The sequence below is a fragment of the Tenrec ecaudatus genome, chromosome 14 (assembly GCF_050624435.1).
Source record: "Tenrec ecaudatus isolate mTenEca1 chromosome 14, mTenEca1.hap1, whole genome shotgun sequence".
Classification (NCBI taxonomy): Eukaryota; Metazoa; Chordata; class Mammalia; order Afrosoricida; family Tenrecidae; genus Tenrec; species Tenrec ecaudatus.
The window spans coordinates 37,430,472-37,456,856 of record NC_134543.1 but is presented as its reverse complement, the minus strand read 5'-3'; the positions used below and the strand labels follow the sequence as shown (position 1 = coordinate 37,456,856).

General features: G+C 37.3%; 1 protein-coding gene and 1 non-coding gene across 5 annotated transcripts in view; one reads left to right on the top strand and one right to left on the bottom strand.

Annotated features, from left to right (window-relative positions):
* The window catches only part of PALS1 (protein associated with LIN7 1, MAGUK p55 family member), a 97,917-nt gene that overhangs the window by 39,743 nt on the left and 31,789 nt on the right, over positions 1-26,385 (top strand). For all 4 annotated transcript variants that reach the window (XM_075530681.1, XM_075530679.1, XM_075530680.1 and 1 more), the window contains exons 4-6: positions 16,570-16,778; positions 24,685-24,762; positions 25,271-25,417. In XM_075530681.1, coding sequence (XP_075386796.1) covers positions 16,570-16,778; positions 24,685-24,762; positions 25,271-25,417 — 434 coding nt within the window. The remainder of the gene's footprint in view (positions 1-16,569; positions 16,779-24,684; positions 24,763-25,270; positions 25,418-26,385) is intronic.
* Positions 736-817, bottom strand: TRNAS-GCU (transfer RNA serine (anticodon GCU)). Its single transcript has one exon. It is a non-coding gene; the product is annotated as a tRNA-Ser (tRNA).

The window sequence follows — 26,385 nt, the reverse complement described above, 5'->3', positions numbered from 1 at the left end:
ATCCATCCATCCATTGTGTCAAGCATCTTTGTACATTTGTTGCCATCATCATTCTCAAAACATTTTCTTTCTTGAACCCTTGGTATTAGCTCCTCATTTTTTTCCCTCCCTGCCCCCCTCTAATTAATTAAATTTAGAGACCAATGGGTTAAATAAAGTAACAGTTTCTGCTTACAAAAATGTTTGGAGCCTTTAATGTGCGAATAGGCATTATCATTCTCTAAGAGAGGTTGACATCTTTGCAGGTTGAGCTGAGTGCCCCCTTTCTTGTGCACACAAGGCTGCTCACTGAATTATAGTTTGGACTCGGTGGAGCTCAGTTTGAGAGATGCTGGCTTATATATTAATTTGTGCTTCTGTTAAAACAAGCTAGCTTTAGTATTTTATTTCTTGGCACTTTTATTTGTCAGTATGAAAAAAGAATTGCTGCTGCTCTTTTAACAGAGGGTGGGATTTGTTGTTTTACTCTTTATGCACGTGTTTGCTGAGCTCTCTACTAGGTGATTAAACAAACACTATGTAATACCCACAATAATTCCATTAATAGGCTACTATCACATATTTACTGTAAATCCTCCAGAGGGATGATAATTGTCCTGATTTGCAGGGGCTACTCAACTAGGAAGACAAACTGATCAACACATACAGTTCATTGGTAATTAATTAACTCATCAAAAGGAAATGGTGCATTTGGTTACTTGATCCAACAGAGGATTTAAGAAAAGCTCCTCAAACCGATGAGGATGGGATTCGAACCCATGCGTGCAGAGCACAATGGATTAGCAGTCCATCGCCTTAACCATTCGATCACCTCGTCAGGCATACTATAACATACTTAGAAGATGGAGAGATTGTGCCTTAGAGAGTTAAATCATCTGTTTAATTGCCTTGCTTGTCTTTTTGTGGTTGTGTTGACATTTTCACCAATTGTAGAGAGATGAGACGTGTCCTTATCAGATGTGTCCTTTGCAAAGGTTTCCCCCAGCCCCCAGGTTCTCTTTTTACTCTCTTGGTGGTCTTTGATGTGCTTAAGTATTCAAGATTTGATAGTCCTACTTACTAATTTATCTTCAGTCTGTGAATTTGTGGTGAAAATTAGGCTCCTCGTGGCCTGGTAGAGCCTTGGTCGGGTAGTGGTTTTGCACAGGGCTCAGCCTTTCGAAACTACCAGCTGCTCCGCAGGAGACAGACAGGTTTTCTACTCCTATAACATGTGCCTATGAGTCGGAATCCACTCAATGGCAGTGAGTTTGGTTTTTCCTGTTGGAGTTTGATTATGCTAGCTTCCAAAAACATGATAGTTTTAAGGTTGTCTTTGATCCATTTTGCTTTGTTTTGTGCATGGTGCTTGGATCCTGATTCATTTTTTTGTAGTAGCCAGTTTGCCAGCACCATTTGTTAAAGGAGACTACTTCTTTTCATTGTTTGACTTTGAATACGGCATTAAGTGGGTTGATTTCTGGGTGGTGATGTCTTATGCATCATACTCAGGTTTATTTTTTGCTGCTGTTGATTCTCTGTCCAACTGCTTCTTCCTATTGAATGGACTGAGCCTTTATTAAAGATCAGCTGCCCATGGCTGGATGGATTTACTTCTAGGCTCTCAGTTCTGTTGAGTTGGTTTATGTGTCTGTCTTTGAACCAGTGTCAGACTCTTTTGATAACTATGACCATAGTAAGCATAGTAAGTTTTGAGATTAGGAAGTACAAAGCCTCCTAATTTGTCCTTTAGTATTATTTTATGTATGCAGGGTCTCTTTATAAATAAAATTGTACGTTAAAAATTTAAACTTTAATACTATGAAGTATGCTGTTGGACTTTGTATTTGAATTTCATTAAATCAAATGATCTCTTTTTGGTACTATTAACATTTTCAAAATGCTCAAGTCTTCCAAACCACGAGCATGGAATGAATTTTTCCATTTATGTATATCATTCTTATTTCCTTGCAATAGTGTTTTACAATTTTTCTCATGTAAGCCTTTTATGTCCCTGATTAGGTTTATTACTAGGTATTTTATCCTTTTGGAGACTAAATCTAAATTATATATATAATTTTCAAAGTACTCCTTGTCTATGTTGAGGAACCTGATTTTTTGTGTGTTGATTTTATACCTGGTCATTTCCTTCTATTAGATCTGGGAACTTTCTTGTGAATTTCTTGAAATTACTTTTTATGTGTAGGATCATGGCATCTGTAAATTAGGATAGTTTTACTTCTTCCTTTCCAGTTTGGGAAACTCATTTCCTTTCTCGCTGTAGTGGTCTAGCTAGGACATTTTGAATAAGATTGGTGATTAAAGGTCATGCTTGTCTCGTTCCTGTGCCAAAGAGTAACACAAAGACTTTCTTGACAGAAAGCATTTGTGCATGCTTCCATGTTTTAGGAATCATAGAAGTGCTACAGGAGAGCGAAGTCAGCTAAATATCTTCAGACACTGTTAGCAACAACTACTCACTGCCAACAAGTCAATGCTGACGCATAGCAACCCCCAAGATTGTTTATGGAAGTAGAAAGTCCTGTCTTTCTCTGAGGAGCTGCTGGTGGTTTCAAACTGCAGACCATGTGGATAGCAGCCCGACAGTAACCACTGTGCCACCAGGGCTCCTTCATGAAAACATAGAGACGGCATCAAAAAGCATACCTTTATATTAAAGAGTTTTTTTTCTCTAAGAGTTCTGTTAGAGTAAAATTACTTCATTCCTGATTGCTTTTACAGGTCCTCATCTTCCACTATCCCTTATTTTTTATTGAAATATTCTTTGTGTCTTGAAGAAGTTCCTCATTGTGATAAAAAGAGCCTTCAAAAAGTCTGTAATTTCATTGTCTTTTAGTTAATTTTCCTACAAACTTTTGGAAGTATCTTTAAATATACAGCCCGAGTCTGGATGGGTTCTTTTGGTTTTCTGTTTGATTTCTTTAAGATGATTGTATTTTTTCCACTTTCTTCTTCTGCATCACATAATACCAAAAAGCCAAACTCACTCGCGTCGAGTCATTGCTGACTCATCTAGACTCCCAGTGGGTTTCTGAGACTGTAAGCCTTTTCCAAAGTAGAAAGTGGACTCCTCCCTAGAAGCCGCTGCTGGTGGTTTTGAATTGCCGACCATGTGGATCACAGCCCAGTGAGTAACCACTGTGCATCACAGGGCTCCTGTGCATCCTCTAATAGAGAATATTTATTTAATTACACTAAGGAACCATATAGCTTGAAGGGATCAGTTATCAAAGAACAAAAAAAAATCATATCATTGTATGCTCACCTTCCTGGTATGATCGCTGAAGACAAATGGGTGCATAAGCAAATGTGGTGAAGAAAGCTGATGGTGCCCGGGGTCTTAAAGGCTTGAAGGTAAACAAGCAGCCATCTAGCTCAGAAGCAACAAAGCCCACGTGGAAGAAGCGCACTAGCCTGTGTGATCACAAGGTGTCAAAGGGAGCAGGTATCAGACATTATGAGAACAAAAAATCATATCATACTGAATGAGGGGCTGAGTGCAGAGTGGAGACCCAAAGTCCATTTGTAGGCCACTGGACATCCCCTTACAGAAGGGTCTGGGGGAGGAGACAAGCCAGTTGTATGATGAAACATACAACTTTCCTTTAGTTCCTAAATGCTTCCCCTCTCTCCCATCATGATCCCAATTCTACCTTACAAATCTGGCTAGACCAGAGGATGTACACAGGGAATCCAGGATGGATGATTCCTTCAGGACCAGTGGTGAGAGTGAAAGATACCGGGAGGGTGGAGGGAGGGTGGGGTGGAAAGGGGAACTGATTACAAGGATCTACATACAACCTCCTCCCTGGGGGGGGTGGACAACAGAAAAGTGGGTTAAGGGAGATGTCGGACAGTGTAAGATATGACAAAATAATTTATAAATTATCAAGGGTTCATGAGGGAGGGGAAAAAAATGAGGAGCTGATGCCAGGGGCTTAAGTGGAGAGCAAATGTTTTGAGAATGATCAGGGCAATGAATGTAAAAATGTGCTTTACACAATTGATGTATGTTTGGATTGTGATAAGAGTTGTATGAACCCCTAATAAAAGGATTAAAAAAAGAACCATATAGCTTAAGTCAATTTTCCTAATGAAAAATAATTGATTTTGCTAATTTGACAGTCTATGAGGGCTTCTACAGTTTTCTTTGTCCTATTTATGCATGTATGCATCGTTGCTATAAGTGTAGATTGAAGGGCAGCTGGGAGCATTTTTTTTTTTACTTTTAAGTCTATTGTGGTTTTCAAGAATACCTTTGTGTGTTTCTTGAAATTAAGGCTCATTTTGCACATTTTATTTTAAAGTGAATTGAGCTATAATTCCAGATATTTGAAATTCTTTTTTGGCATGGGAAAATATTAATATTTTGAGAAATAACTGTTAGATGTAGTGTTAAGCTCTTCTGCACAAATGTCTGTTAATTGTGGAGGGCGAGAAAAGTTGGCCTGAATTACAAAGCTGTGATGGCTGTTCAGTGGTAGCTTCCATTTCTGGAGAAAGGAAGAGGTGTCAACAAGCTTACAGTAAAAATGTCATCTTTTAGTTTCACTTTGTAACGAACTTTTAAAGTCCCTTCTTAATCAGTTTTAAACTTTTGTTTTAAAATGAAGTGGAATAGCTTTGTAATGAACTTTTTTTTTCATGCTCAAAATCTGCTAACACATCAAACTACACCAGAAATACTCCCTTGAAATAGTATACGTCTCCCTGCCAGTATTTTGATTAATTGACACATGATAGAAGACAACCTCTCAGCCTTTTCCACAGCCAGCATCAACTAGTTTTAAATGAGGGAGGGATCCGGCGATGGATCTGTTTCTATGCGGGCTTCAGTTTCCAAACGATACATCATCATTTATTTGTGAGTAGTCAAAGTACTTTTTAAAAAAGAATTGAAAATGTAATTGGAAATGTTTAATTGACTATAGTGTTGGTTTTTTTATGTGAGAACTCATAATTTTGGCAGTGTCTAAGGGAAGTGAATGGGGAAAAAAAATCCCAGTATCTTTTAATTGAATTTTTCCATGAACTTTTTGAAGCTCACCCATATGTTCTAAATTTTCAAAAATCAAATTAATAGGAGGAATGAGCTGAATGCTCTTGAAAGCAGTGTGCTGTATTTCTGTTTAGAAAGGAGATTCTTAAAAATTTTGATTAGAGACTTTAAAAACTACCCTAGGTGCTATTAGTATCAAGAAGGGGAGGGAGAAAAAAAGGATATACAAAGCGGGCAGAAAACTAAATTGGATAAATCAGAAGAATTAATAACACACATATTGATCTTGATTAATGTATGTTTGTGTATATATATATTTTTTAACCAGATATTCTCTGGACATGTAAACTTAAAAATATCTTGCCGTTGATATTTTAAAAGAAAATCTCTTCCACATTTCTTTATGACATTAATTGACTTTCTATTGATGTTATTTGCAATTTGGCTGATTTTAGTGAACCTTTTCTAGGTCAACTTTTAGAATAAAATAAATAACTAAATTAGAGTGCTAAGAAACCTGGAGTTTTAACTCAGTACTTTTTGAAAAATTAAATATTTTAGCTATCACATTTTTGCTTAATTGCTAAAGATATATCCAAACAAGCTGTATTGCTATTCTTTCAATGACTCTCAGTGCAAACCAAATTGATCATACCTAGGACCTTTTGAAATTTTAAAATTTGATTTAATTGCTAAAATTAGAACTAACCAAATAACTTTTCTGAGCCCCGGTTGTAGGATTGTCCATTTAAAAATACATTAAGCCTGTTGCACATTGCAGCTGTGAATAAAATGGAACTTTTCTAAGAATCAGAAGCTACTAGAGAGATCCATCATATCTTGTCGTTCATGAAACAGTTTGGATCTCAGCAATAGTTTTCACTTTATTTTTAAAACAGTGGCTTTCCTGAGGTAGAATTTATATATGAGGTAGAGGGTATTCTCAAGGTTATGCAGCCTTCACCCCCTGCATTTGTAGATGGTTTCCATCACCCATCATCCTCGCCTCCACCTCCTGAGGACTACTACTCTCCTTTCAGTCTCTGTGAAATGGCCTATTCTGGACCTTTCATAACAATGAAATGATTATATTCGATGGTTTTTTATATATGACTTCTTTCACTTAGCATGTTTCAGTGTTATTCTCAAGTTGTGGCATGAAATCAGCACTTTACCCCTTTTTATGGCTGAATAATACTCCATTATATAGAGATAGCAAACTCAAACTTATTGCCATTGAGTCAATTCCACCCCATAGTACCCTGTAGGACAGAATAGAATTGCCCTTTGGGTTTCTGAGGCTATCAATGGGAACGAAACACTTCATCTGTCTTCCACAAAGCAGCTTGTGGTTTCTAACTGCTGACCTCATGGTTAGCAGTCAGATTGTAACCTACTACACCCCCAGAGCTCTTGTATAAAAATGCCACATTTTATTTAGCCTTTAATTAGTTGATACAATACCCATATCTTCTGTGTTTCCTTCAAGCAGGGCCATGACATAAGAACTAGTAATTCTTAGATTGGAGCTAGGATTAAAAGTGAGCCCCAAATCCATTCCTGAATCTATGTTTTATATCTGCTTCTCTTTTATTTTAGAGACATCCTTGTTAATTTATGGTAGAGAATCTTATTGATTATCTCCCTGGAGCAAAAGGATCTTCTGTTTGTAGTGTCATTGATTAGCCCATGGTACTAATTTTACAAAACTATTGAGAGAGAGAGAGAGAGAGAGAGAGAGAGAGAGAGAGAGAGAGAGAGAGAGAGAGAGAGATATTGAGCAAGTACAGGCTAACTACATATAGCAATACCTGGATTCCCTTGTACAGAATAAGTCCTTATATGAGTGGACACTATTTGCACAAACAATGGGAGTTGGTGATTAGGCAAAACTTAATATTCAGGGACAGTGCCAGACAGGCCTGTCAGAATAATACTTACCTTAATACACCAAGTAAGTAAAAGCCTGCCTACTGGCAGTTCAGTACTCTTGGTATAACTGTCTCCTGCTATTTCACGCACCATGAAGTTGCAGTCTTAAGTCCTCAGGTTATAGATGTGTTTGAGGTAGAGCCTAGTTCACATAGTGGGGTTTCCATATCACATCCCTCTGGTATAGCCTTAAGTAAAGATTTCAAAGATTTCTTAACTTTAAATTTTGATCTAGCAGATAAATAGGGGTAGATTGGCGCAAATGGTTAATTGCTCAACTATTACTCAAAAAGATTGGCAATTTGAACTATGAATTGGAATTGGCTTGATGTCAGTAAGTGAGTTTTGTGTATATTTTTCTGACTTGGTAGTTGAAGGCTACTTTCAAAAGGTCACACCCTTGAAACCGTGGAGGAGTTCTGTTCTGCACATGTGGGTTGGCATGACTTGGAATTGACTCAGAAACACTAACTGCAAGAAGAGAAAGATCAGCATACTTGAAAGTGATCATTTCTACACACTTGATAATAAGTTCATATGAATATTTTATTTGATCAAAGTTTAGAGGAGAAGAATAAATCATAAAAGCTTCAAGGAAAAAAGCCATGAAGTTGATTGAAATCTAAAAATTTGAGAATATGTTAGACAGATTGGTATTATTTAAATAATGAAGTGGAAGAATTTTAATGCTAGAGTATAGCACTAGAAACTGCCTTCATGTTGAAGGAAAGTGAGTGCAAGAAGTAAAACTAAACAGTGCTAGTCCGAGAGAGATGCTTACACCATTGCTTGAATGATCTCCAGAAATGATTCTTTTGCTTCCTTTGGTTATTTAGATATTTATCCTCACAGTTAAAATATTTTCCCATATGGTTGCCAGACTTACACTTAATGGCAATAGTTTAAGGCCAAAAGAATGAGGATGGAATTTTCTGATAGAATAATCCCCAGTGATTTGCTTCTCTGGCCCATCGTAAAGTCTTCATTCTTTTATGACTGCCAGGAGAGGGCCAAAAGGAGGAGAGCGGAGAAGAGCTCCGGGGGTAGATTTGTGGGCTTGGGTGTATATTTGTATATATTTCTCTTAATTGTACTGCAAAGCTAAGTATGAGTAATTTAGACATGATTTAATCATGTCTCCTCTGAATATTAAATGATCAAGATTTAAGTGTTATATCAAATGTTAATGACGATGATGGATACGTAAAATGAAATCTACTGAAAACCAAGTAAGATAAAAATGACACAACTTAGGGCAGATAGTTTTAAAAACTTCCAGATAGGAACTTTATTACCCAAACCAAATTTGCTCTGCTATTTCTGCCTTCCTCTCTGCAAGTGACCCCCTTACAGCCTGCCCTCCTTCTTTCCTACCTCGTTCACCCCATGGCTTGTGCTAGTCTTTCTAGTTCTGTGGTTGGCCTTTCCCTTTCTGTTTCTCTGCCTACCGGCTCTTTCCTCTGTGTCTGATCTCTTCGATACCTAGGGACGTGCTTGGAGGGCCTCTGGCCTCTGCTTATGTATGGAAAAGGCGGGGAGTCTCTGCTCTATCCCGTCTATATTCTTGGGTAGCTATGGGTCTTCAGCTTCATTACAGAAGAGAGTTCTTATTTGCCAGCAATGATTTAATTGCTGATTGGACTTTCAAAATTCTCTGGAATTATGCAAATTATTGAATAAGTTAGATTTGTTGAGTTTAAAAAAAATTAAATAACATATTCTAAATTACCACATCAGAAAAATTTCTGTATATTCCATAGAGTGTATAAGAAATAAACTTCTTGAAGAATATGTATTTGTGAAGTACTTTTAAAATACATGCACTATATGGGGTTGTGAAAAATACCGACTGGGGTCTTCTTGGTTGATCACGAGAGCTCCAGGTAGTCATTTTTGGTCCTCATCACTCATTGTGCACTGATTCCTTGTGATGGTCAGTCCTTGGTCTGCTGGTTGCCTGTTTGTACAGCACTTTTGCAGGGTCAGCCTCGGGGCAGAATTTTAGGCTTAGGGGCAAACATGGAAGAACTTTGGTTCCTAGCAGACTCTGTTAAGTCTTACACTAATGTCCGTTGCGGAGGCTACACAAAGCTCACAGTGTTCACGTTTAAAGGGCTTATTAAGGAAGTTAATAAGTTGTAGTGGTAGTGAGAATGCTCGGCATTGAGTTGTTTATCAGGGCTTGTTGCAAAGATCTTTCGGGTCCGCTATGCCTAAAGGGGTGTGCCACTCTGCTGTAAGGCTCAGCAAGCCTGGCTTCCTCAGTTAGCTGCCCTAGGCACCCACTCAAGCCAGGCTCCTGCTCAAAAGCACTCAGCTTTTCTTACTTACTCTCTGGTTGGGAAGTCCACCACTTTGTTCCATGCTCTGGATCCTGCTTCTCGGGAGATGCCTTTTATATTCAGGATGGCATTCCAGAGACTTCTAGTTACAGTGACTCATAGGTGAATCCTGTCAGTATCTTCCCCCATCATCTTAGCAGATCCATGCAGGAAAAAGTCCTCGGGTGGGAGTCAGAGTTTGGCTAGAAGCGCCTCATTAAATAATTCATTGCACCTGCAGTGGTGATGATGACGGGGCCACCAGCAGCATTATGAGGACAACTGTTTCTCTTTTCCCTTCTTAGAAGTTGATTAAATGAATTCTGTCCTGGGGTTAGTTTTTGTGTGTGACATTAGGCAAGTCACCTAATTAGCCTCTTCACATTCTACATCTGTTATGTTGGTGCTATCTAATAAAAGCTGAGCTTCGGTGGGAGTGATCGCAAAGTAATCTGACTACATTGATTAAACTAATGAGTCTGGAGGTGACTCTTAATCTCTCACTACCATCAAGTCGATTCTGACTCACAGTGACCTGAAATGTGTAAATCTTCATAGGCCCACATAGCCTCACCTTTCTCCCATGGTGCCGCTGGTGGGTTTAAGGCAAAGACCTTACAGTTAGCTGTCTAATGCCTACTCAATAGCACCACCAGGTGACAAAGACGATTTCAGGGTAAGTAGTTTTTATTTAATTAAACAACAAATACGCAAATAATGCTTTATGAGAACTGTGTGAAATGGCATTTGGAGCAAGTTTAAATTGAATATAATAATAGTCTAAAAACTGACCATTACTCCCACTTGAACTTTGTTGGTATTTGTTAACATTGACATGGTTCTCAAGTTCTCTCAGAAGCTGTCGGTCAGCCTTGTCTTTGAATGTAGGAACTAGGTTAGAGTTTTATATTTATACTCAAGTAAAATGTTTTCAACAAAAATTGTATGCTACCATAGTATAAAAGGACAACTGCAAACAGTTGCAATGCTTTTTAGATATAATCTTTGAATCAAAAATTCTCCGTGGGACCTTCTTAAAGCCTTGAAAATTAACTTCTAAATGATACTAACTGAAAAGTAGTTGGCAGGTTTTGAATTTCTAGTTTCCTTACATTTTGTAAAAGGAAGTAGACACATAAAAAGCAGACGCAGAACTTAATATCATAACCAAGTCTTACAGGCTTCTATCCAATAGACGAAAATAGGTGTGAGTGCTGCAGTGTCGTGTCGTCCTGGCACAATAATTGATGTTAGTAATTCCCCTAAGTGATTTTATTTTTTTTTGGCACATAACTACATATCATACAGTTCAATAGTTTAGTCAGATCAATAAGAATTGTACAGTCATTACCACAATCAAATTTAGAACTTTTTTCTTTTCGTGGTTAAATCGCTTTTAAAATGAGTTGTGTAACCACAGTCAGTTTTAGTGCTCCCTCCCAAATTCATTGTTTACTCCAGAAATCCCCTTACCCTTCTTACTCCCACCCCTCACCCCCATCTTCCCTATAAACCCTTTCATCAGTTATCTTTATGCATCCACTCCTGTGCTTCACAAACTGGAAAACCCAAAAGAAATAATTAAAAACAAAAATGAAGGGGGAACCGATTACAAGGATCTACAGATAACTCCCTCCCTGGGGACAGACAACAAAAAGTGGGTGAAGGGAGACATTGGACAGTGTAAGACATGACAAAATAATAATTTATAATTTATTAAGGTTCATGAGGGAGGGGGAAGTGAGGATGTATGTATGGATTGTGATAAGAGTTGTACAAGCCCCAATTAAATGATTTTTAAAAATGAAATCAAGCTGTAAGGATAAAATAGTAATACTGTAAAGATAAAAATAAAAATAATGACTAAGAAAGAGAAGACCACCATCAATATTTAAGAAGCCAGGGAAGGAATTTTTATCACGGAACAAGTAAGAGATACTTGCACCTAGAACAAACTCAGTTCGGGTCAGAAGGGAGGTCTCCTAAGTGATTTTAAGAAGAGCAATGCATTATAATAACTAAATATATTCTTATAGAAGACACTAGAGTTTCTGCATTTGAGAGGTGAATTTTATACGTATTTTTGACTAATTCTCTGTAGTGATTCTCCTGAGTAACCTTGGATTAAGTTACCATTCTGATAACAAGGTGAAATTATATTAAGTGTATTACACTTAAGACTACACATACACTCAGTCATCAAGGGAAAAATTAGAAAATGTTAGTAGAAAAATAGACAAAAGATAACAGAAAATAGGGGGGAAATGACTAACTGTGAAAATGTGTTCAACCTCATTACTCGGCAAAACTCACTTTTATTTCTTTTACCACATCGCCAACAATGAAGGGATTGATCGTCTCTAATTTGTCCTGGGTTTGTGAAAACAGGCACTCACATTTATTGCTGGCACAAGTGTGAACCAGGGCACCTGGAGGGCAGTTTGCAATATCAGTCAGAGTTTCAAATGTTTTTTTTTATTTGATCTGCAAATTTATTCCAAGGAGGCATTGATAAAAGTCAGACTACGAAATAGTGTTTACACAGTGGCCTGTATGGCTGTAAAAGTCTCAAACCTTGTCTATAACAGCATAGGACTGAAACTATAGCTGAGAGATATGAGTTCACGCTCTCTTTTTCCTTTTTAAATAGTATTTTAGTATTTTTATGGCTTTCTTTGATTCATAGGGAAAATTACTCAGAAGCAGTTAAAAAAAACACTTTTAATTGTGGTTTCGGTAAAAGTTTACAGGGCTGAGCACTAGGGTTACACACTACAATTCATGCACACCCTGTTTCACCGTCCCCACTGCAGGCTTCTCCGTGCACCCTCAGTTTATCCTACTTCCTCCAAGCGTTTTCTGTTTCCATTCCTCCTCCTCTCCTACGGCTTCGCTTTTATTTTTTTATTTTTAACTTCGTTCTAGGGTAAATGCCTCTTCGTTCTTAAATGGTTGATTATTCTTCCACAGGGTGAATTCCATTCCAGACCTAAAGAGGGACTAAGGTCCATAGTCTTGGTGGTCTCACCTGCCTCTGTCCCTCCAGGAAGCCTAGTCTCTCGCATGGTTTGAGTTCTGACACAAGACCTTCTGATATGATCCTTGTCGAGCTGGTAATGGTAGCTGAGATAGCACTAGTTCTGCATTCAAGGTTGTGGAGACTGATGTTTGTGTGGCCCATCCATCCCTTGGACTAATTGTTCCCAAATGTCATTTTGTCTTCATCATCATTCCTTCTTCTGGAAGGGGAGAGCCCAGTGGTTACACCTTAGATAGCTGCTAACGAGCTTTTAACAACATAGCCGCTGCTTACACAAGTAGGATGTAGAACATTGTTTTGTGAAATACGTTTTGCCAATAGACCTAATTGTTCCCTTAGACTGTGGTTGTAGTACTAATTTCTTTTGAGAATTAATACCAAACTTGTCCCAAGAAATGTTGTTGTTGTCCTCACATGCCATCGAGTTGGTTTGGACTCATAGTGAGTGACCCTGTGCACAGAGAAGGTAACACTACCTGGACCAGCGGCATCCTCGCAGTTTTCCTAGGCCCGAGCCCATTGTTGCAGCCACTGTCAATGCACCTCACTGAGGGCCTTCCTTTTTTTTTTTTTTTTTTTGTCCCCACCGCCCTTCCACTTTACCAAGCATGCTATCCTCTCTGGGACTGGTCTCTTCTGACATGTCCAAAGTGTGTAAAATTCAAGTCTTCCTATACTTACCCCTAGGAGCATTCTGGCCCTGCATCTTCCAAACAGATCTGTCTGTCCTTTTAGCAGTCCATGGTACTTTTAATATTCTTTTCCAGTACCACAATTCAAATACACAGATTCTTCTTGGTCTGCTTTATTCCGTGTCCACCTTTCACATGCATATGACGCTATGGAGAATACCATGACTTGGGTCAGGCGCATATTATTCCTCAAGTAACATTCTTGCTTTTCAATATTCTAAAGAGGTCTTATGCAGCAGGTTGAATGCACCTCATCTTTGGAACTCTTGACTGCTACTTCCATGAGCCTTGATTGTGAATTCAAGCAAGAGTGAACCCTTGACAATTTCAACTTTTTCTCCATTTATCATCATGTTACTCATTGGTCCAGTTGTGAGGATTTTGAAAGAAGTGGATATTGAATAAATCCCCAAATTCCAGTTCTTGCAAGATGATAGTTTGTTCCATCTTTGGCCCACTTCTCTCTTGAGTATATTCCCTCCATCTCTGAGTTTTGTGAATCACTACACTGTCCCACAGAACTCATGGAAATTCTTGAAAATGGCTAATGTTGCTGGTTGTTGGTGCAGTTCAGACTAAAGTCCAAAGGTCAACCAGGGAGGGGTAAGCCAGTTAGATGCTGGACCAGAGACGCTCCACTTCTGTCTCTTGGCGGTGATGAGCTTACACCCTCCACTTCTCAGTGAGGTCATTTCATACACAACAGGGTGGCATTACAGGGAATCCTGTTCATAATTACTAACAGGTGAATTTGACAGAATCTTCTCCCACTTCCCTTACCAGACCTATGCAGGAGAAGGCCATTTGGAAGTTACATGATGCAAAACAATTTCAGTCAAATGTAATAATCTGTTCTCTACCCTTGTACTGTGTCTTATTTATGCACATATATCCTGGGAGCTCCTGGTAATCTTAATCAGCCAGGTTCTTATACAGGTCACTCCAAAAACAGTTTCTTTCTCCTCTCAGCTATAGTCTATAATTCTTTACATCCATTGTAAATAATAATAATAACCAAGATTACCATGAAATCAAGAGTGTGGTCCTATTCACACACTCCTCTGAGGCCAGAACTCAGTCTCAGCCCACCCCTGATTGTTAGCAGGTAATGCCTTCCACAGGTGTAGGAAATCCAGAATTGCTATATATCACATTAGGGTTATATCAGAAAGAGCCATATTAATTGAGTATAACTTAGTGGGCCAATCTTCCAGGCTTAGAGATTCTTACCTTCAAGGAGTCTGGCTATTTCTAAGAAATATTTATAACTCTGCCTCCTGTATGTTCCATCCATTCATGAACCTGTTTGCATCAAAGGTGAATACACATACACAGATATCCTCTATCAAATCTATATGTATTTGTGGGCATACTCCTGTTCTCCCTCCACACCTATTCCGCTTCCATGACTACCTAAGCATCTCCTCATACATGATCACTGTTGTAGGATTGTATGTGTGTAATAGCACTTGCCTCGGCTGCCTTTAACTCTTACCAAGTTTGTTTTTTTCTCCCCCCACACATATTTTAACTCCCCCAAGGGTTAAAGAGACCTACAAAGTGATAGTTACCCTCTGAGCTTTCTCAAGGTCATTTATTGACTTCCCTCAGGGTAAGATCCTTGCCCTGAAAGCCAGGATGAGCCCCTTTTAACATTTATTAAAATGTTTAACAGGAATCTTATTATTTACAGAATTATTACCCATTCAGGAAGTTTGCAGTTCCTTTAAGAGTATAGCTAATTACCTTAACAGATTTGTTGATTTTGTCGTCCCCCCCTAATATATTTAAGTGACTTTCTGTCCTTTTAAAAAAAATCATTTTATTGAGGCTCATACAACTCTTATCACAATCCATACATACATCAATTGTGTAAAGCACCCTTATACATTTGTTGCCTTCATCATTCTCAAAATTCGCCTTCTGCTTGGGTTCCTGGAATCAGCTCATTTTCCTTTTTTCCTCCCCCCCCCGAACCCTTAATAATTTATAAATTATTACTTTATCTTATCTTACACTGCCCGGCGTCTCCCTTCACCCACTTTCCTGTTGCCCATCCCCCAGAGAGGAGGTTATATGTAGATCCCTGAGATCGGTTCCCGGTATCACCACTCTCACTGTTGGTCCTGAGGGGTTCATCTGTCCTAGATTCCCTGTGTTCCCCAGATCCCAACTGTACCGTTGTGCATCCTCTGGTCTAACCAGGTTTGCAAGGTAGAATTGGGATCATGATAGTTGGGGGCGGGGGTGGGGGGAGAAAGCGTTCAAGAACTAGAGGAAGATTTTGAGTTTCCTTCCTAGAGGAAGGTTTTGAGTTGCTACACTGAACCCTGAGTGACCCATCCCAGAGCCACTGTCTTAATTGGAGGATACTATAAGGTTATTAAAGAATCCTTTACACTCTTAGAAAATTCTTTGCCTTCTTTGTACTTTTGTTGTAACTTTTTCAGTTTTATGTAATTTGACATATTCTTATCTACTTTCGTAAATTGAATGATAACCAAACCCAGCTCACTGCCTAATAAAGTCAATGCTAACTCACAGTGACCCCTGTGGGTTTCCAGGACTGTGACTGAGAAACCCACAGGGGCAGATCTGCTCCGCCTTATCAGGCTGCTATGAGTTGGATGCGGCCTGATGGCAGTGAATTACAGTAGATGCTACCCTCTGTACAGTTAATAGGCAAAGAGTGAGGGGCACGGGAGGGGGAGGGGAGGAGAAGCACACACGCACACCCCGGGGCATTTCAAAAAGTGCGTGAGAAAATTCTATTTTTTAATTCCATTTTTTTCATGAACTTTTTGAATTCTTGTACATACTCATAATTTTCTATATAAATTTTAAGAGACTCACATATTTCTAGGGTCTTTTAGCCATAAAAGAGGTACTAGGTAAATAAGGAAAAACTTCAGTTCCTCTAATAATCAAAGAAACAGATGAATTTTAAAATTGGTAACATTTAATATTGGTAAAAATATTGCTAGTGGGATGTAAATTTGTAAAACTTCCCCAGGAAGCTATCTTTAAAAAAAAAAAAAGTCATTCTTTTGTTTAAAACATATGTTTTAGGGAATTATTTTAAGGAAATAGCAGAGTTGCCAACAAATTTACGTGCACGGATGATTGATCATTGTTTTTAATGAAAATTTCTGTAATAGCCAAATATTGAAAACAACCTAACTGTAGGGTAACGGCTACATAAAGTATGATGTGGCTTTATAATAGAATATTATGAAGCCATTGGTATATGGGAAAATTAGAATATACAGTTGCATGACAAGATGTAAGATTTTTTTTTAAAAAGTAGTTTACTTTCTGCATCATCTTTTTAGGAAAAGAAGCAATAGCATGTTTTAGTTTTATAATTAGATCACTTGTGTAAATTTTTTTGTTGTATATTTTTAAAGGTAGCTTATTTTAAAAACCACTGAAAGGACAATGATGTGGCACTTACAAATATGCATGCTTTGGGATTTTTTTTTGTTTTAAAACTTTAGATTGTTACTGATTAATACAATTTTAATTCAAAAGCATGTTTAATGAAGATGAGATTAATTTTTGGATAACTTTTCCTTCTCCTAATAGAAGTGGAAGACTTGTTTTCTTCACTTAAACACATCCAACATACTTTGGTAGATTCTCAGAGCCAGGAGGATATTTCACTGCTTTTACAACTTGTACAAATTAAAGATTTCCAGAATGCATTTAAGATCCACAACGCTGTCACAGTACATATGAACAAGGCCAGCCCTCCATTTCCTCTTACCTGCAATGCACAAGATCTTGTACAAGAGGTATGTATTCGGAACATCCTATTGACATCTCTGAGGTAATTGTTAGCAGTACTTCTGCAGTATTACTGAAAATACTGATGTGAATCCAAATCTTGACTCTATTACAGCACACCCCTGTTACTAATTTATGGTAATAAAAATGTTCTGCATTTATTTTGTCTTGAAAAAATGTACTTATTTCTGAAGCAGATCTCTTTCATGGACAGAATTAACTTTATATATAAAATTATAAATTTGAATAGTATGAAAAGCATTTGCCATACTTATTAAGGGATAGATTTTTGATCATCTAAGACAGGGGTTGGCAAACTTTTGAGATGGAAGAGCCAATCCTGTCCCTCTCAACAATTTAAAAATTGCTTGAGAGCCATAAATATATTTTTACAAGGAAATCATTATTTGAACAATATTCTTCAAATAAAACTATGATAGTTTTATTTCATTTTCAATTTGACTTCAGAGGCACATGTATCTAGCAAAAGAGCCACATATGGTTCCTGAGCTGCAGTTTGCCAACTCCTGATCTAAGATAATTTACTAATGAATGCTAAACAAGATTGGATATTTTTTGCTTATTCAAAGACACCTTTAAAAGAGTCAAAAAGCAAGGCAGCCGACCAGGAATGATTGTAAATTCTTGGTTTTGAGATACATAGGCGCGTGCACATACGTAGCTACCTTTTTGTGTTTGTATTTGTGTGTATGCAGGGGCTTCAGAAAACTTGTGGTGAAACTTTATTCTTCTTTTCCATGAACTTTATGAAGTCTCCTCATATAGAGCACTCTTATTAATATTAAAAAAAGATTAGTTTTAAAACAAAAAAGATGGGGGTGCTTAAAGCACATACCTTTACAAAAGAGAAAACTCAAATGACCAGTTAGCATTATTGACCCACAGACAGTTGCAAATGAAAACAGGCTGCCACTGCACAGACATCAAAATGACTAACATTGTGAAGACTGTACCAAGTATTGATGAGTTTACAAAACAGCTGAAACTGATCCACACGGTATAGTGTACACTGGTAACAGTGTTTTGAAAGATGATTGGCAATATCTGTGAAGACTAATATACTTAAAGTGTTATGACCCAGGATTTCCATTCCTGTCTGTGAACTCACGAGATGAGTTCACACAGAGTTGAGCACAAATGTTCATAATAGCCAGCACACTAAATAGCCCAGGCATCCATTAGTGAGAGAAAATTAAGCTATCACTGTGGAGAAGCATCGAATAGTGTATGTACTCGAGTTTAAGCCAAGTTTTTCAGCACATTTTAATGCAGTTTTTGTGGTAAAATTAGGTGCCTGGGTGGATATTGGGGTTGGCTTATACTCAAGTGTATACGGTAAATACAATCTAAAGAAAAGCTGTGGCAGGGGAATGGGAACGCTGCCAAGAGCAATGATATGTGGCCAATTTTATGTATGTGTGGAATAGGGTAGAGGAAATAAGATTGAGGAAAATTTAATCATTTCATTTGCTGAATTTTGAAGGGTGATTTTGAGAAGACCAAGGAAGAAGAAATGGTATTACATTGACAAAGCTGATAGTGACTGAGAAAACCAAAACTGTGCTGTCAGTATGATCCCGACCTATAGCAACCCGGTGTATGTTTCAGTGAGAGCTGTGCTCCACAGGGCGCGCAGTGGCTGGTTTTTATGAAGTAGATGGCCAAGCCTTTCCTTCATGGTGCCTCTAGGTGGGCTTCAACTTGCACCCTTTTGGCTATAGTCAAGCATATTAACTGACTGAGAAAGCCTAGATAGCCCTGAGCAAACATTAAAGAGATAAGATATAATCTGGAAAGATACAGTGAAGATCATGAAGGCCAGATAAGCTACAGTAAGAAGTCTGTCTTATTATTGTATCCGCTTCAGTAAATACTTTCAAATAATTAGCTTAGAGAAAAGGATACAACTGTATGATCACTTGACAGAAATAACATCTGTAAAGAAAAGGGATATATTTTATGATGAAAATGCTTAGAAAGTTAGGCATGTGTTATTAACTTGATACAGAATAATATCAAAAAGAATAAGAGGCATCTTTCCTACTGGTGAAACATCCAAGGCATTGGCATTTAAGCTTAGAATAAGACCAAGAATTTCCATACCCTCACTAAGACAGTTCAGTATTTTCCTGGAAATACTAGCTAGTGCAATAAAAGAGGAGGAAATAGTCATTTGAACTAGTTGAATTAATTATTCTAAAGAACAAAAATACTGATTCCGCTAACATGATGCATAATGTATTATTTACGCTTGACGTGTGTGTCCCAGTCAAACACATTATCGACGATATTAGAAGAAATAATGTTATACAGGTGACTGGATGGTGAATAAATAAGTAATTTCATTTTGTTTATTTTTTTTAATGTTTCCCAAATTTAGGGTGAAACAATTACTCTAAAGAAAAGTTTAAGAGTCTCATGCTCTACCGATTGAGCTAGCCGGGCACATAAAAAGAAAAGGAAAAAAAAGAGAAAATGATTAGGGCAAAGAATGTGCAGATGTGCTTTATACAATTGATGTATGTATATGAATGGCTTGTGATAAGAGTTGTATGAGCCCCTAATAAAATGTTTTTTTTAAAAGAAAAGTTTAAAGCAAAAAAAAAAAAGCCATATTCGATAAATGTGTAGAGCTATTGAAAGATTCAAAGCAGAAACTTGATGTGAACACTTTTCTAGTTTAAAGTACTACTCTGGTCATATTATACAAGGCGTATGATGTAATAATGGAGACAGAATAACTGGAGGCTGTCGTTATCCAGATAAAATGATTTTTAATAGCCATGTAATATAGAGTGACATATTTATTGTGCCTGTATAGGAAATAAAGGTAAGGGAGAGATCAGTGACTTCTTGTCTTCTCTTCCTTTTATTTAATAGAGTATTATATTGTACAGTTTAATATATTTTGATAAATATGTGCACCTGCATCATTTACCATAATAATCAAATTGTAGATGAAGCCATTGCTTTTTAAAAATGGTGAATAACTGAAACTTCACCGAGCAAGTCAGTTTTCCGTTCAGCAATTCATTCAATACATGTCTGGTTGCAGTCCTCACATGTAGCATTGCTTACCTCACTTCCTGCCTGTGCTTCCGTTTCCCTTCCTGTCTAACTCTTGTGATCTCAGATGGTTGATGAGTCTGGAGCTTCCCCTTGGTAGTCAGTGATCCCTCCCCGCACTAGGCCCAGGCCCCTACATGTGGCCTCATCTGCTTTCTAGTTTTACACATTTGTCTGTGTTGGACATTTCTCATGGATCAGAGTGTTTTTGAGCTTCATCCTTGTTGGTATCAGGAGCTCATATTTCTTGCTAAGTAAATTGTATGATTATCCATATTTCGCTTGTCAGTGGATATCTATGGATAGATACTAGGGTTGTTTCCTGTTTGGGATATGAGGAATAAAGCTCCTAATGTAATCCTTTTGTGAATAAATGTTCTCATTTCTCTTGAATTAATACCCAGGATGAATTGTGGGATCATATGATCAGTATATTGTCTGTGAAACTGCTGCACTTTTTTCTGCAATTGGCCACACAATTACCATTCCCACAAGCAATATATGCGAGTTTTCTAGCTGTTCCACATTTTCACCATTTACTGTTATCAGTCTTTCAAAATGTTATCATTCTAACAGGTGTGTAATATTTCATTTTAATTTGTATTCCTACAGTAACTATTGAAGTTTGAGAATTTCCCCCCGTGTGTTTATTTGCCATCCCTTTTATCTTCTTTTGTGAAGTCTCTGCTCAGATGTTTTCTTCTCATTAAAAACCAAATTGTTGGTCTTACTGAGCCTTCTAAGCATTCCTTATGTGTTCTGGTTGCAAGTTCTTTGTCCGATGTTGTTAGGTTAATGGTGACTATTTTGGTAAAACAAGTATAGAAATGTAGGAAGGATATATATTTATACCATAAGAATTGTTCCCTAGGTTTGGGGACTTAATCTTTTTATTTCCTTGTTAACTATTCTGATTTTGTACATATACACGCCATTTTTGTAAATAAAAAAACAATTAGTTTCATAAGAAGAAATGAGCTTGGCTCTGAAAGAAAATAGAAACATAGCACAATAGAGCACAGATCCAAGAATTGTATATATTATATATATAATAGATTTGAACACTTTTATAGGCCAATAGAAAAAAGTTAATGGGACATAATACTTAGCAATAGCCTTCCAATCTTTAGGCTTTTGTAGAGTTGGTGATGTGTGTTAGCTCCAGTAAGTAGCATCTGGGAAGGTTAGGGTAGTAACAGGAATCATTACAGGAATTTTAACTTTTTTAAAGGGGGTGTCTCATAAATATTTAGGAACTGACTTAGCTATCAGACAAACAAAATTGTTGACTTGGTACATTTTGTGCATCCTTAACATTTTAATCCAAAGTTGTCTCCTCTAACAAAAGATATTTAACCAAGGAATGTCAACTTCATTCTAAATTAACCTAAGATTTATATATCCTAGAAAAGTAAACTCTGTTTTAAAAATCAGGTTTTTCGCAGCACAGACTTCAATTGCTGCCCTCAGTTGGCAGGAGTCAGGGGACTTCCTGGTGGTAATTGCTGTGGCGTGCTGGGTGGGACGCTGCCTTAGAAACTTAGCCTTCTCATTTCAGCCTGGTGGGAGACGTGGCTTAGTGTCCACTTGTAGCAGTCAAAGTTAGGTACACCTCAGATTATTCTCTCATAGAATTGCTATGAGTCAGAATTGACTCAGTTGCAGTGAATTTTGTTTTTTATATTTAATAGGGGAACTTCTAGTAAAAGGATTTAAAGCCAGAGTAAGAGGAATTCTAGAATTCTGGGTTCCATTATGTATGAAGAACTCATAAAAATTTCCACTCTATGTAGATTACTTTTGATAATTTTAGTTATGGTATCCGAGTTATTGCAAAACACTCTTTTGTAGGTATTTCGAGAAAGAGAAACTTGGGGTATGAGTGCAGAAAACAAAAGAAAATCTAAGATATTGATATGGGGGCCACATAGCACAGCCATTTGGGGAGAAAAAGTAGTCTATATACCAAAATTTATACCTTAAATATTTATGTTCAACTTTTTTCTAACCAATTGGCATTCTGAGGTGTTCACCCTCCCGACACAGTCGCTGAAGACAAAACAGGTGCATAAGCAAATGTGGTGAAGAAGGTATATGGTGCCCGGCTATTAAAATATATAACATCTAAGGTCTTAAAGCCTTGAAGTTACATAAGCCGCCATTCAACAGTGAAGCAACAAGTCCACATGGAAGAAGCACACTGCAGGTGCGATCATGAGGAGTCATAGGGACGGGGTAATAGGCATCAGCAGACACATAACAAGCCAAAACATATTGTTGAGAATGAGGGGGGCTGGAGCAGAGATCTAAAACCCATCTGTAGACAATGGAACAGTTTCTCCACAGACGGGCCACAGGGAGGGGAAGAGTCACGAGGGTGCAGTAATGCATCAATGAAACACACTATATTCCTCTGGTTCCTTGAGGCTTCCTCACTCCCCACTACCATGACCCCAGTGCTGCTTCTCAGCTCAGACTAGACCAGAACATGCACACAGGCATAGATAAGAGATGGGAGCTCAGTACACAAAGATTCCAGGAACAGAAGTGGGAATAGTGATACCAGAAGGGGAGAGGAAGGGAGAAAGGGGGAACCGAAAGCAATGATCAACACATAACCATACGCCCCTCTACAGGGGGAAGGACAACAGAAAACATGGGCAAAGGGAGACAGCAGTTGGTGTGAGAGATGAACATAACAACAATGTAGATTCTATCGGGGGATTGTGAGGGTGGGGAGAGGGGGGGAAAAAGAGGAGCTGATACCAAGGGCTCAACAGAAAGTAAATGTCTAGAAAAGAATGAAGGCAATACATATACAAACATGCCTGATTCAATCGATGTATGGATTGTGATGAGTTGTATGAGCCCCCAATAAGTTGATTTTAAAAAAAATTATGTTCAAGAGTGACAGTAAATGCACTAAGTGTACAACCTAAGTGATTAGAAATTGAACATGTAAATGAAATAAGACAAAAATATATAAGCTGTAAAAGCAATAGTTTAAATTCTAAAATAACATATTGTGTGTGTTTATCTTAAACTATAAATTGCCATTGTGTCCCAAGAGATGGAAAAAAGCAATATTAACTATGAATAAAATCAATGTCAATCAGAAAGCCACCCTTTAGGAAGGTAGCAGACCTAGGTGATCTTACAAGCTGTCAAAACATTCAGGATTCGTTCCAACACATACAGAATGAGACCAACCCAACTCATTGTACTAGGATACCTTTAACATAGATACTAAAACTTGAGAATAATTTTATAAGTTAATACATAGGACGACATCTATTATGTATCAACCAATGTAATTTAGGAACATCATACAGCAATCTAGAGGCCTGGTGCTGTGTTGGGTTAATGAGCTGCTAACCAGCAGTCTTGGCAATCTTAAGGAGCAGTTAGTTCTGTCTTACCTCGGGTCACTACGAATTGGACTTGACTTGATGGCAGTGGGTTAAGTTTTAAGTAAATAGGAATGTTAAAATATGGAAATCTCTCATGAAGAAGCATATTAAAGTAACGTATGTGCCGAGCACTTTGCTAAACACTGAAAATATGTGGACTCTCTTAGCCTTTTAAAAGCTGTAAGTGGTAGAGTGGTTATGAGTCAGAATTGACACAGGGACCTCGAAGAACAACAGCGAATGATGGGTGACTCTAGGTACAAGATAAAAACGTCATTAGAGACAAGTGAGGTTTGCCCCTAGTATTGTTTGACTTAACCTTTTCATTACCCAACTTTTCCATGTTGAATTTCTTGTTGATACCATATGTTTTCATGAATGGGAGACATGTTGAAGCAAGAAGCATTTCTGAAATGTTAGGAAATACAGAATTTGAAACGTGTGTGGGATACACACATGCCTCTCCGGAAGTAGGAATCTATAGGACACCCGTTCCTCTGAACTCTGCCGGGCCTTCTAGACTCCTTGACAGATGCAGCTAGGTGAGGGTGCTAAAAATACACTACTCACGTGAAAATGGAATTGTCATGAGAACAGCAACTTTCTTTTTTTAAAGCAATTTTTTTTTTTGCAACTTTCAAATAATATACAGGAACTCAGAAATACACTTTCCAGGCTTATTTCCCCGTTAAAAAACAAACAAACATCAAGTGACAATTTTTTTTTTGCAAATTCACATCAGGATGCAGCACTGCATGCAATACGCAATATAAACCCAGTAATTGTGCTACACACACATTTTTGTTTCAAGCATTTTGAGAGGTCTCCTCCTGATGGCTGCATGCATTGCTAGTGAGAAAAGCACTTGTCCTGTAAACCTCAGAGGAGAAGAATACAGGCAACATCAGCATCAAAGTCATGCAATTCACTATGTTCCATTGCTGAAATAAATTTCTCTTGTTAGTCCGTAACTCTTAGATTGTCTTCACTGATTTAAAATGTAATGACATAGATTATAAAACTGTAAAAGAGAGATTATAAAACTATAAAATGTTTCATAACTTCTCAGATCATGTTCTCCTTTATTTTTGTTCTTTTTATTTCCTTATGCTTTCATTATCACTTATTAGTAGTATGTAGTACATTGGGTGATATTTTCAGCAAGAAAATATTTCAATCATAGGCTTAAATATAAAACTTGCCCAATATTTTTAATAAGGAATTTTGTTAACTATGTTAACAAGATTGGACACGATAGAATTAAAAAAATCCTCTTTTATTTCCTCTTATAATTTCTTTGGATGCCTTTCTTTATTGCATTATTTTAATTTGCAGTTGAAAAAACATACTAAACCTGCTAAGTGATGCTGATTTTTTTTAACAATTTTAGAAGAATAATATGTATATTATTTTATAGGTACAAGCTGTTCTGAAGCCAGTCCATCAGAAGGAAGGACAAGAATTAACTGCTTTGCTGAGTGCACCACATATTCAGGTAGAAAATGGGCAGAGTATGACATAGTTTTTCTCCCACTTGTCATTTACACACACAAAAAAAATCAGTGTTTAGCCTGTTTATATTTGCAGCTCCCTCTGCGAAATAAAGATGGTGTTGGATAGTATACTTCCATATTTAATATTAACCAAATTATCTTTGAAACAACTCTTAATTTTTAAGCTTGGATAGAATCTTATCCCTTTAGTTATAATCTTTCCCCATTAATCCTTAATTCCCTAGAGTGTTTAAGTATACTTAATTTTAGACTTTTATAAGCCCTCTCATTGTATGGCCAAACATACATTGCACATTTATTAATTATAAACGACTAAGGGTTACATCTGTACTTAGATGGAATGGTTAAAAACATCTGGATATATAATTATAGCTCTTCTTTTAAGTATTTAATAATCAAAATACTATGTACACAATGAGATTAAAAGTCACTCTAGCCAAATAGATTGTGACGTGTCACTTAAAATGCTGTGATTTGTGTTTGAAACAGGCACTTTTACTGGCCCATGATAAGGTTGCTGAGCAGGAAATGCAGCTAGAGCCCATGACAGATGAGAGAGTATATGAAAGCATTGGCCAGTATGGGACAGAAGTTGTAAAAATAGTTCGAATAGAAAAGGCTCGAGATACTCCGTTGGTAAGTCTCCCGCATTTCTCATCTGAAGCTCCACGTGAGAGCTTGTAGCTCGCAGATACTTCAGCCCTCACTGCCTTGCAGGGGCTGGTTCTCTGCTGAGGCTCAGTTTTTGAAGTGAGCTTACATTCGTGCACGCACCTCTTCTTTGTGCAGAACATTTGTTCATCCTCTCTTCTCACCTGTGTGTTAGAAACACTAGCTCTTGAAATAATTGTTGAAGCACATAGAAGGGATAAGCAATTTATTATATTCTCCCAATTTACTTTCCTTAGCAATAGTTAGAAATTCTCATCTTTGTGTTCAGTTAATTTTATTGGAACACATTTACTTGTGATATTCTTAGAAACAAGTATTCTTTAATGTTTATATTTACTTTGTAATTATATTGAAAAACTTTTTTGCTTTATTTAGTCTTCTATCAGTGCCTCAGATTTATTTCCCTTTATTTTTAGAGAAATATTCTGACTTTGTGTAACATTGTATGGTATATAGAATACGGACACTAGTTACATAACTTTTTGCCAGAAAAAGGAAAGGAAATTGGAAAGTTATGACAAAATTTTATTCCACATGCCATATTTCCTAATTTTGAGCATACATTTTTTTCAGGTGTGCTTCTAATTTGTAAAATCAATATTATACATTTAATGTTTAATATTAGTAAATGTTACATTTTAATGCAAAAAGACATAGTTCTAAATTATAGTCACTATTTATATCAATGTACTGTAGCCATTTGAACAGCATCCAGTTTATAGAGAACCAGTTTGATTATAGGCTCTCACATATTGTTTTTAAGCAAGTACATTTTTCTTTTGTTGTGTGTCAGAAGTCTACTGGATTTCAGAATCCTAATGAAGAGAGTGTTCTTAAGTAGGAAATGGTGAGCTTTCAGATTTAATTGTCATGATTATTCTAGTCATCTAAGTACTTTTTCCCCCATCAAGATAGCAGAAGGCTGACATTAA